This window comes from Daktulosphaira vitifoliae, unplaced genomic scaffold (genome assembly GCF_025091365.1).
Source record: "Daktulosphaira vitifoliae isolate Bord-2020 unplaced genomic scaffold, ASM2509136v1 Scaffold_1, whole genome shotgun sequence".
NCBI lineage: Eukaryota > Metazoa > Arthropoda > Insecta > Hemiptera > Phylloxeridae > Daktulosphaira > Daktulosphaira vitifoliae.
Window position 1 is genome coordinate 22016456 of NW_026099572.1, and position 12619 is coordinate 22029074.

At 24.9% G+C, this 12619-nt stretch overlaps 1 protein-coding gene across 9 annotated transcripts in view; it reads left to right on the plus strand.

Moving 5' to 3' along the window:
• The window catches only part of LOC126896572 (intraflagellar transport protein 56), a 20538-nt gene extending 11465 nt beyond the window's left edge, over positions 1-9073 (plus strand). For 6 of the 9 annotated variants that reach the window (XM_050669485.1, XM_050669480.1, XM_050669482.1 and 3 more), the window contains 4 exons: positions 4642-4839; positions 5272-5380; positions 8460-8700; positions 8791-9073. In XM_050669485.1, the coding sequence (XP_050525442.1) occupies positions 4642-4839; positions 5272-5380; positions 8460-8700; positions 8791-8902 (660 nt within the window). In that variant the 3' untranslated portion in view covers positions 8903-9073. Of the gene's footprint in view, positions 1-1880; positions 2079-2510; positions 2620-4641; positions 4840-5271; positions 5381-8459; positions 8701-8790 lie in introns of all 9 variants that reach the window. The other 3 variants (XM_050669477.1, XM_050669484.1, XM_050669478.1) reach the window with 2 other exon arrangements.
• The last annotated feature ends 3546 nt before the right edge of the window (positions 9074-12619 follow it).

A 12619-nucleotide genomic window follows, 5' to 3' on the forward strand; every position in this document is an offset into this window, starting at 1 on the left:
AAATAAATATAGTTTAAAAAACTAAAAAAACACGCTTTTAAAGTACATCGAACTAAAAAGTTAAAAATAATTTTTAAAATAATTATGAACAAAAAATACTAGTATTATTGTGATAAAAGCGTCGGGCGCTCAATATACGAAAAATATGGCACAAAGCACCCACGCTTTTATCACAATAATACTAGTATTTTTTGTTCATAATTATTTTAAAAATTATTTTTAACTTTTTAGTTCGATGTGCTTTAAAAGCGTGTTTTTTTAGTTTTTTAAACTATATTTATTATTGATTACGCGTATTGTTCAAATTGAATATTACCTATGAGCTGATGTTACCGATTAACTTAAAATTTTACAATCATGTTTCAAAATTTATTGTCATTCAATTGTAATTAATTAATTTTAAATAGTTAAAGAATATTAAAAATAAATATTACGTGCTTCAAACATTATGATAAAATTAGATAAAATTTTTGTGTTCTTCTAAAGCGGAGACTGAAACTGGTTTTATAAAAACTGGTTATAACAGTTTTTTTCGGTTTTGTTAATCAAAACCAATAATTTTAAAAAACTGTGTCTATGAACAGAAAGCGATTATTATTTAAAACCGGTTTTAAAAATCGATACATAAAACCGGCGACTGGTAAACTCATAAAATAAATATATCCATGTTCATTATTCAATGAAAAAATTAATTAAAATGCAAAAAAAATTATCCGACTAGGAGAAGCGAACTCGCGTCCCCCCCGACCGCACATCTGCTGTGTTACCATTCGGACAACATCACGCCATCAGTGTAATTGAAAAAATACTTTATTTAAATAACGTCTTATTTTTTTTTAATTTAATTTATTTGTTTATTTTTGTTTAATACCCCAAACTATTCATAAAAAAATCATTCATATTGTTTATGCTAATATTAAGTTCTAACTTAAAATTCTTAGGTCATATAAACTAAATTTGAATTTACAAACTGAAGTAGGTAACTTCGTTATTTAAACGTTTTAAGTAGAAAATTTTTATAAATATAAATAAATGCAAGATTTTGCAAGAGTATTGTGACAAGACTCACAACAAGAACAAGATTTTATGGGCAAGACCATGAACAAGAACAAGACTAAATAAGCAAGACCAAGAACAAGAACAAGACTAGATTTGCAAGACCAAGACCAAGACTGAGTTAGCAAAGCAAGACCAAGACCAAGATTCAGCTTTCAAGAACAAGACCAAGACCAAGACTTTGACAGTCTTGATCTTGTTCTTGTTTTGCTCATCACTAAAAATTTCTTACTGATATTTTATAATTAGAAGTCTAGAGTGTTTTTAAGTTTGAAAATTTGAGTAAAATTCGTATATATTTTACGGTATTAAACGATAGAACTATTTTGAAGAATAGGATAGAAGTATGTGAAATTTTTTATGTTAAATATTGGTTGTGGACTTTTAAATATTATATTATTTAAGTATTAATATTTATTCTAAATATTAATAACGATAATATTACCAAATAAAATGAATAGCCGCTGATTCGAAATTATTTAATTAAGCCAGACATTATGTTACATTAAAAAAATTATATCTGTAGTTTGAACCTTAAGCTAATAAGTGACAAAAATGCAAAAAAATCCATCAAAAATATTATGCAATATTTAATTGATAAGGTATGTTTTTTACAATTAAATAATTTCGATTTGCATAAAACATCATTAATTTTTAATTTGTTTTTGCACCCTTAAAAAATTGATAAAATTAACTTATCTAGACCCCTATACCACTTTGTGATATTGTCACTGCAATTATTAGAATTAAAAAGTGTTTTATATGTTATTTAATTTGAATTGTGATAAAAATGTATTGTTAATTTTGATTACTATCAATTACAGAGGAAACAAATTGAAGTGGGACAACAATTATTTAATTTGGTTGGTAGCAGTTCAAGTGAATGCGACACAATACCAGGGAGACAATGCATGGCGTCAGCCTTTTTTTTAGAGGGTCGTTATGACGAAGTCAATTTATATTTAAATTCCATAAAGAGTTACTTTTCAAATGACGACAACTTTAATTTCAATTTCGCTCAGGTAATTAAACAAATTTATAAAGTAACAAGTCTAATAAATCATTATTGAAACAAATTTCATTAAACTATGGTTACTAATTTTTTAATTTTAAAAAGGCAAATTATTATTATTCTAAAAAGTATTATTTTTCATTTAAATTTAAGATTCGTCTAATCCCAAATTGATTGAAAAATAAAAATAATAATAAAAAAATCAATGTGCCTCTTTAAAGTAAGGACAAGCATAAAAAGTGATTTATCCTATCGAAATTTATTTAAGTTATTAATCTCAAATAATCAAAAAAAGTATTAAATTCAGTAAAATAAACAATCCATTAGTATCAAGTCAAACATTTTAATTTTCAAAATTTACGTTTTGCTAAAAAAAAGTTGTTGTTTTGTAATATAAGTGAAAATTAGTAAACAAATAATCTAATTGACTTTATAATAATAGGTGAAACTAGCATTGGGCGAATACAAAGATGCTGAAGACATGTATTTACAAGTTAAAAATAATAAAATAGTAGAAAACTTTCTATACATAAGTCATTTGACTCATTGCTGTAAGTTACTTGAAATTAAATTGAACTCTAAGTCGCAAAGAGCGTTAAATCAAAATTTATAACAAAATTCATGTTATTGATTTAATAAATATTATTTATATTAATATATTATAATATATATATATATATATTTTATATTTAAATTTTGGTAAGATTAATAATAACTTAGTGTTTTTATTTGAAGCGTATTATAAACTTCTAGGTTAATAGTACTTAATACTGTGGTAAACCTTAAACTTTTATTATGATCATGTCAAAAAGTTGTAAAAGAATAAGAGAATCAGAAAATAATGTAGATAAATGAGTAGGAAACCATACACTATAAAAAGGGAGACCAATTTAATAAAGGAGGATTGATGGTTTGATAATGGTCATTTTCGATGCCGGTAAAAAAAGACGTTAATTTTTGTATTCGTATGACGATCCTAACTTATTTGAATAAAGTTTACTAGGTTTAGTAACTCATATTTTTTCGATTCGAAGTTAAGAAGGTATATTTAACTAACATGTGTTATTTTTAATTGTGACTGTTACCATTTTTTCTCAGCTCTTACCGAACATATAGCATTATAAATTTAAAAATAAAAAAATAAAAATTTGTTTACAAAACTCGTACTTTTTATTAACTTTGATATCCGTTTTCACCATGAAAACGAAATAAAGTTCGAAATTTTTTTTTCATATTAATATATATATTACATAAGGTTTAATTTAATATATATATATATATATAAAAGTGACAGAGTTTTCAGAACACTTTCAAAAATTAAGTTGAAAAATATTCTACTTTCTATTTTCTTTGGATTTTTATGTTTTCAACCCCACTCATATAAAGGAATATGGTTTTAATCCGATTTAAAAAAGAAGTATATAAAAAGTATTTATCATAAAAAAATTGTATTAATCCATACAATTTTCAAAAAGTTATACAAATATAAAGTTANATGAAAAAATACTTTATTTAAATAACGTCTTATTTTTTTTTAATTTAATTTATTTGTTTATTTTTGTTTAATACCCCAAACTATTCATAAAAAAATCATTCATATTGTTTATGCTAATATTAAGTTCTAACTTAAAATTCTTAGGTCATATAAACTAAATTTGAATTTACAAACTGAAGTAGGTAACTTCGTTATTTAAACGTTTTAAGTAGAAAATTTTTATAAATATAAATAAATGCAAGATTTTGCAAGAGTATTGTGACAAGACTCACAACAAGAACAAGATTTTATGGGCAAGACCATGAACAAGAACAAGACTAAATAAGCAAGACCAAGAACAAGAACAAGACTAGATTTGCAAGACCAAGACCAAGACTGAGTTAGCAAAGCAAGACCAAGACCAAGATTCAGCTTTCAAGAACAAGACCAAGACCAAGACTTTGATAGTCTTGATCTTGTTCTTGTTTTGCTCATCACTAAAAATTTCTTACTGATATTTTATAATTAGAAGTCTAGAGTGTTTTTAAGTTTGAAAATTTGAGTAAAATTCGTATATATTTTACGGTATTAAACGATAGAACTATTTTGAAGAATAGGATAGAAGTATGTGAAATTTTTTATGTTAAATATTGGTTGTGGACTTTTAAATATTATATTATTTAAGTATTAATATTTATTCTAAATATTAATAACGATAATATTACCAAATAAAATGAATAGCCGCTGATTCGAAATTATTTAATTAAGCCATTATGTTACATTAAAAAATTATATCTGTAGTTTGAACCCTAAGCTAATAAGTGACAAAAATGAAAAAAAATCCATCAAAAATATTATGCAATATTTAATTGATAAGGTATGTTTTTTACAATTAAATAATTTCGATTTGCATAAAACATCATTAATTTTTAATTTGTTTTTGCACCCTTAAAAAATTGATAAAATTAACTTATCTAGACCCCTATACCACTTTGTGATATTGTCACTGCAATTATTAGAATTAAAAAGTGTTTTATATGTTATTTAATTTGAATTGTGATAAAAATGTATTGTTAATTTTGATTACTATCAATTACAGAGGAAACAAATTGAAGTGGGACAACAATTATTTAATTTGGTTGGTAGCAGTTCAAGTGAATGCGACACAATACCAGGGAGACAATGCATGGCGTCAGCCTTTTTTTTAGAGGGTCGTTATGACGAAGTCAATTTATATTTAAATTCCATAAAGAGTTACTTTTCAAATGACGACAACTTTAATTTCAATTTCGCTCAGGTAATTAAACAAATTTATAAAGTAACAAGTCTAATAAATCATTATTGAAACAAATTTCATTAAACTATGGTTACTAATTTTTTAATTTTAAAAAGGCAAATTATTATTATTCTAAAAAGTATTATTTTTCATTTAAATTTAAGATTCGTCTAATCCCAAATTGATTGAAAAATAAAAATAATAATAAAAAAATCAATGTGCCTCTTTAAAGTAAGGACAAGCATAAAAAGTGATTTATCCTATCGAAATTTATTTAAGTTATTAATCCCAAATAATCAAAAAAAGTATTAAATTCAGTAAAATAAACAATCCATTAGTATCAAGTCAAACATTTTAATTTTCAAAATTTACGTTTTGCTAAAAAAAAGTTGTTGTTTTGTAATATAAGTGAAAATTAGTAAACAAATAATCTAATTGACTTTATAATAATAGGTGAAACTAGCATTGGGCGAATACAAAGATGCTGAAGACATGTATTTACAAGTTAAAAATAATAAAATAGTAGAAAACTTTCTATACATAAGTCATTTGACTCATTGCTGTAAGTTACTTGAAATTAAATTGAACTCTAAGTCGCAAAGAGCGTTAAATCAAAATTTATAACAAAATTCATGTTATTGATTTAATAAATATTATTTATATTAATATATTATAATATATATATATATATATTTTATATTTAAATTTTGGTAAGATTAATAATAACTTAGTGTTTTTATTTGAAGCGTATTATAAACTTCTAGGTTAATAGTACTTAATACTGTGGTAAACCTTAAACTTTTATTATGATCATGTCAAAAAGTTGTAAAAGAATAAGAGAATCAGAAAATAATGTAGATAAATGAGTAGGAAACCATACACTATAAAAAGGGAGACCAATTTAATAAAGGAGGATTGATGGTTTGATAATGGTCATTTTCGATGCCGGTAAAAAAAGACGTTAATTTTTGTATTCGTATGACGATCCTAACTTATTTGAATAAAGTTTACTAGGTTTAGTAACTCATATTTTTTCGATTCGAAGTTAAGAAGGTATATTTAACTAACATGTGTTATTTTTAATTGTGACTGTTACCATTTTTTCTCAGCTCTTACCGAACATATAGCATTATAAATTTAAAAATAAAAAAATAAAAATTTGTTTACAAAACTCGTACTTTTTATTAACTTTGATATCCGTTTTCACCATGAAAACGAAATAAAGTTCGAAATTTTTTTTTCATATTAATATATATATTACATAAGGTTTAATTTAATATATATATATATATATAAAAGTGACAGAGTTTTCAGAACACTTTCAAAAATTAAGTTGAAAAATATTCTACTTTCTATTTTCTTTGGATTTTTATGTTTTCAACCCCACTCATATAAAGGAATATGGTTTTAATCCGATTTAAAAAAGAAGTATATAAAAAGTATTTATCATAAAAAAATTGTATTAATCCATACAATTTTCAAAAAGTTATACAAATATAAAGTTAATTATATTATATGTAAAATTGAGAATTTTAACATAAAAAGAGCATAAGGAAGACAAAAAAAGTTCGAAATTTTTTTTTTCCATAATAAAATATACTACATAAGCTTTAATTTAAGATATATATTGAAGTGGCAGAATCAAAAAAAAATTTGTTTTAATTCAGACATTTTTGTAAAAATTATGTCAGTTTTAAGAAAAAAAAGTTTTAAAAATGTTGAAAATTACAGACACACAAAAAAAATAATAATAAATACACATCATGGTAAAATTAATACCTTCTTAGCTTCGTATCGAAGCTAAAATACGATTTCTGTTCAAAAATTCTTTTAAAATTTTTTATTTTTATAATGCAATAACTTTTAGAAAAATGTATAGTTCAATACAATTTTTTTTTAAACGGACCATTTCTATTTATATAAGGGGTGTCAAAACTTTAAACATACGTATAAAAACTAGTACTTTTTCAACTTAATTTTTCTTTTTTTAAATTTACCGAAAATACTGACATATTTATATATAAATCACATTTATATTAAATTAAAGCTCATAAAATATAATTTACTATGAACAAAGAAATATCAAACTATACATAGTTTTCATGGTGAAAATGGCTACCGTATGCTATTTTTGTGTTAAAATTCTCGACATTATATATTATATTTTTAACTTTATATTTCTATTATATTAATTTCTTATTCTTTATATTTATTTTTATTTCGTTAATAAAAAAATACGTTTATTATGAAATATTTTTTTGAAAATAAAACTTTTTCAACTTATTTTTCATTAAAATATATTTATTGATTATTGATACGTAACATAATAATCAAACATAAATATTTGTTATGTTAATTAGAAGGACTTTGTTATTATTTAAGCCATTATTTAAAACTATAATTGCAGATTTGAAATCGGGGCAAAAATGAGTTTAGAAAAATATTTTTTGATCTCAGATGAAAATTCCTTGTAAATTTATTTATAAACAACAAACAATTTTGCTTATATTTAAACACTAAGAGTTACATATAAATGATTACTAAGACTTTAAATAATTTATTTCAAATAAATAGTTGCTTTAACGAGATTTTGAGTTTTATAAATTTACTATATACAATTTTTATTGTAATAAATAATTTAAAAAAAACTACTAGTAATCATTTCTATGGCACTCTTGGTGTTTAAATAATTATTTATATTGATATACTGCACATAATACATTCTGCTTGTTATGTATATTTTTAATTAAAATATATTTATTTATTATTCATGCGTAACCTAATAATCAAACATAATTATTTGTTATATTAATCAGAAGGATCTTGTTAATATTTAGTCCATATGCTAAACTCTAATTAGATATTTGAAATTATTTCAAAAATGGGTTTAGAAAATTTTTTTTTTGATTCCGATGAAAGTTCCTTGTAGACCAATATATTCATTATTCATGAGTAAAAAAAATTTGTTTATAAAGTATTGTTTCAATCCTTTCAACTTTTATACACGTTTGCCATAAAAGTAAAACTACTTTTTATTTAAACTACTACTTAAAATTACTATACTAAATTATTATATGTCAATTTCATACTAAATTAAATTTCTATAATAAATATTTATTCATATATTACACTTATAAATCATAAACACATGTAATCAGGATATAAATAAGGAAATAAGAGATCCTGTTGCTTTTGGAATAATCTATCAAATTTTTAAAATTAAACACTATCTACAGATTTGCATCGAAGCGTTTTTAATGTTAGTCATTTAATCACTGTTAGAATAAATCTATACTGGACTAAACTATACCACATTCCCACTGTGCTGGGGTTTTTTTTTATATATGGTCTTCTTATTGATAGTTATAGGCGTAGTTTGAACATTTTCTATGTAATAATACAACGTATTGTAAATTGTATAAATGACAAAAAATTTTAGCCAATATTATTTAAAACAAAAAAATATTTTTAATTTCTTTAGTCTCTCTAAAATTAATGTCTGGACAAATACAGTTTTAATTTATCAGTATAATTATTGCGCAAAATAATAACTTAATTATACTACCAATTTATAAAATCTTTATGTTATATTTACGATTGTTAAATTTATAACGTAATTATAATTAGTTTATTCATTTTAGTTATAATGAACAAAAAACCTCAATTAGCGTGGGATTTATATTTAAAAATGGAAAATTCTAAAGATTCAATCATTATACTGCAGTCAATAGCAAATGATTGCTACAAGACTAATCAATTTTGGCATTCGGCTAAAGCTTTCGATATGTTGGAAAAATTAGATTTATTACCTGAGTATTGGGAAGGCAAAAGGGGAGCTTGCGCTGGAGCTTTTCAACAAATTGTTCTTGGAAAACACTCAAAGTTAATATTATTTTTTTTTTTGTAATTGAAACATTAATTTCAAAAATGACTTTATTTGTATTATATCTCTAATATAACGTGTTTTTTTAGTGAACAAGTGGCAGATATAATTCAGCTTCTACGAAATTCAGCTAATTCTCAAGTTGAAAATATGATACGAATGATAAAGAAATGGGCAAAAAATAACAAAATAATTGTTTAAAAAAATTCTTGATTTTATTTTTTTTTATTAATATTAATAAATTATATCAAATCTGTGTCTCTTTCAAGTAACATATTTATAAATTTCATTACTTTATTTAAGAGCTTACGTGAACTCTTTCTTAATTTAGACAGGTTAGCATTCCACTAAGCTATACCTTTCTTTTCTATTGTAGCGACCAAAACATACGCAACGAATATTCTCGAATGTTCTCGTTATCAAAAACCTTCGAGAAACTTCGATAACGCCATAAGATAACCTACGCGGGTATAGAATATTCTAGAATTAGCGAGAGTCTTATCGGAGCTATATATATATCGGAAGAATCAGTCAGTTCAGTTAGTTCAGTTCAGACTGTCTAGTCCGCGATACGCTACACGACCGCTACACCCCGCCGCTGTTGTCATCGTGTATTATGTTTACTTCGATTATTTTATTTTTCCTTACTGTATATACATATATTTTCTTTTAGTGTTTATACGTCTATTTTCGTGTTATAATTTTGTTTAATAAAAGTCTACCGCCATTTAAATAATTGTGTGTTGTAAGATATAACCCACACTATTAAAGAACAGTTTTATTGTAAGCTAAGACAATGGAGTCCTGTAGTATATTTACAGCCTTTTCAGTACTCTGTCAACTCAGTAAACTGTAGATTATTCAGGTCACGAGAAAGATCTGCCCTATAGTTGCCCCAGTTTGTTCTTTTCGGGTTCCTATAGTACTCCGTCTCAACTTTGTTAATTTCCAAAGTGAATCGTAAGTGCCTATGATCAGAAAGAAAAGGTTCGGAGGAAACTTTCCACCCTTTTATCTTTTGAAGTAACCCTTTTAAACAAACTGTCAGATCGATAACTTTCTGCCTGTTCCTGATTACAAACTTAAGTTCGCTACCTCTGTTCAGTAAATTGAGGTCTGTAGTCAGTAATAGATCCATTATTACCTCTCCTCTTTGATTGATGTTACTGCTCCTCTAAATAGTGTGGTGAGCATTAGAATCCATACCTAGGATGAGTTCTAATTTTTCATTTTTGCAATAATTAAAGAGCATAGTTATGTTCCTACCTGTGTCTGTGGCCTCATGTGGTAGGTATCCTGAAGCTACTATGATATTTTCACCATCACTTAGTGTTACTCTAATAGTAGTCAAGTCTGCACTTGATAGATTAAGTATCAAGCTGGCTTTAACTTTATCATTACCCAAAATGCTAGTTCTTGGTTTATCTGCTTGTTTATGAAACAGTTTAAAATTCCTTAGATTTAGTCCCTTAATCTGGTCACCATTAATACTAGTTTACTATAATATAAATAAATATAGTTTAAAAAACTAAAAAAACACGCTTTTAAAGCACATCGAACTAAAAAGTTAAAAATAATTTTTAAAATAATTATGAACAAAAATTACTAGTATTATTGTGATAAAAGCGTCGGGCGCTCAATATACGAAAAATATGACGCAAAGCACCCACGCTTTTATCACAATAATACAAGTATTTTTTATTCATAATTATTTTAAACTTATTTTAAAAATTATTTTTTACTTTTTAGTTTCATGTTATGATAGTAGTTACTATCAATATCATGGTTGTTACGGGTAACGGGAAATCAGGGTTCGATTCCGGGGAGGGAGTCTGAGAAACGACTCCCACGTCCAAGGAAAGCAGCAGGCGCGTAAATTACTCACTCCCGGAACGTGGAGGTAGTGACGAAAAATGACGATACGGAAATCATCCCTCGTAATCGGAATGAATACTTTATATCTCTTAATTAAAATAAAGCGTGTTAATAAATAAATTTTAATAGTAATTAGAATATATAAATATATACAAGTAAAGCGACTTAAGTACGTAAACGTATCGTGCACTAGGTATAGCCGTGTTTTGTGGGCGGGGGGAACGCTATACCTGAGGTATAAACGGCGGTAGGAATATATACGTAAGCCGTATGCACGCGGATGATAATGGTCAGTCAAAATAAAAATTTGTTTATATATATATAATATTGATGATACGCACGTGTATACGGGTACGATAATCAAAAATAAATTTATACAGGAATAGTATTGCATACATACATACATACAGGTGAAACTAATATAAGCGTGTTAAAAAAGGCACGGACTCTTAAACTTCTGATAAGTGGGATTTTGTTTCTTTAAGTCCATATTTGATAAAAAAATCAAAATGCCATTTAAAACTTTGATCAATTTTTATTATTATATAACTCGATTGCCAAAAACTGGTTCGCATATCAATGACTGGTGCCGTTATCATATATTTCTTTCATTTCTTTAATGATACGAAAAGACATATGAGTGATTTAATATGGCACAACCATAGTCGTAGGTGGCCACAGTAGCGTATTTAGAGGGAATCACAGGGCCACGTGTCCCTCCTGGATGAGTTATGTTAATATTTTATCAAGCAATGTACAATATCATTAGAAAAAGTTATTTTTTGGTTATCGATAATTTTGGTTTATGAAATGTTAATCGATATAGTTGCCTTGTGGAGCAAATTTTGACGCCCGCACAGTTGTCCCGTTAATGTTATCACCTATTTTTGAAGTGTTTATTACGTAGAGATACATTCCTAAAAAAAATAGATTCAAAACAAATAACAGATTTTTTCAAAAAAATCTACAATATGTGTTAACAAATGTTATGAGCAAAAAAAAAAATTTTTATATAGTACCTTATTCATGAACATTTTTCGTGTCCACCCTATTATAAATTTCCAAATACGCCACTGAGTGATCAAATTTTATGGGTAGACTAATTTAAATTTTTCTATTTCAAAAAAATTATATTTATATAACAATAAATTTAACTGAATTTACTATGAACAAAGAAATATCAAACTATTAACTATTTTCATGGTGAAAATGGCTATCGTATTCAAAAATTTGTTTAATTAACCTCAAAACTTAGAAGTAATAGAAAAAGTCTAATTTCAATTTTCAAAACATAACTTAAGAAATTACAGGATTTATAAAATTATCATTTATGTAAGAATTTATTTCTATAATTAATATTTTGGAAAAATATGCTAAGATTAAAATAACTTAAAATATTTATCTATTACACGCAGGTTTAAATAACTTAGCTTCAATATTTCATTGTTATAACTTTTTCAATTAGTTGCTAATTGATTTTTGTTAAAACCAACAGGCAACCTTGCTTACTATGAAATCCATTAAATGATCGAGTAGCGAGAATGATTCATAATTCTATTTAATATATTCGAATAAAATCTAAGAAATTCACTAGTTCACACGATCTTGTTATATGACTTCATGGCTACTATTGTTTTTTCTTTTTTTAAATTAAAATCATGTGACTTAAATGTTTTCAATTAAATTGTATAAAATTTGTAATCATAAGAATTTTTTCAGAAAATTTATTTTTTAACGTTTTTTATATAAAACATTAAATAGTATCTTTAAGAGTTAGCCAGATATTACAAAATATTTATAAATAAAGTAATTTTGACTATTAAAAAAATTTGGATATTTTTTCATTTTTCTGAAAAAAAAATATCAATACTACTTATGTATAAAATTTCTAGATCAATAATTTGTATTATATATATTTTTTTCATTGAACACTCGTTTACAAATTAATTAAAAAATCGAAAAACTACCTTTACTAATTATTAATCTCAAGTTAGCACAGGTAAAACTTTAATTGACCTGAAATTTATTATAATTTCTTTGTAC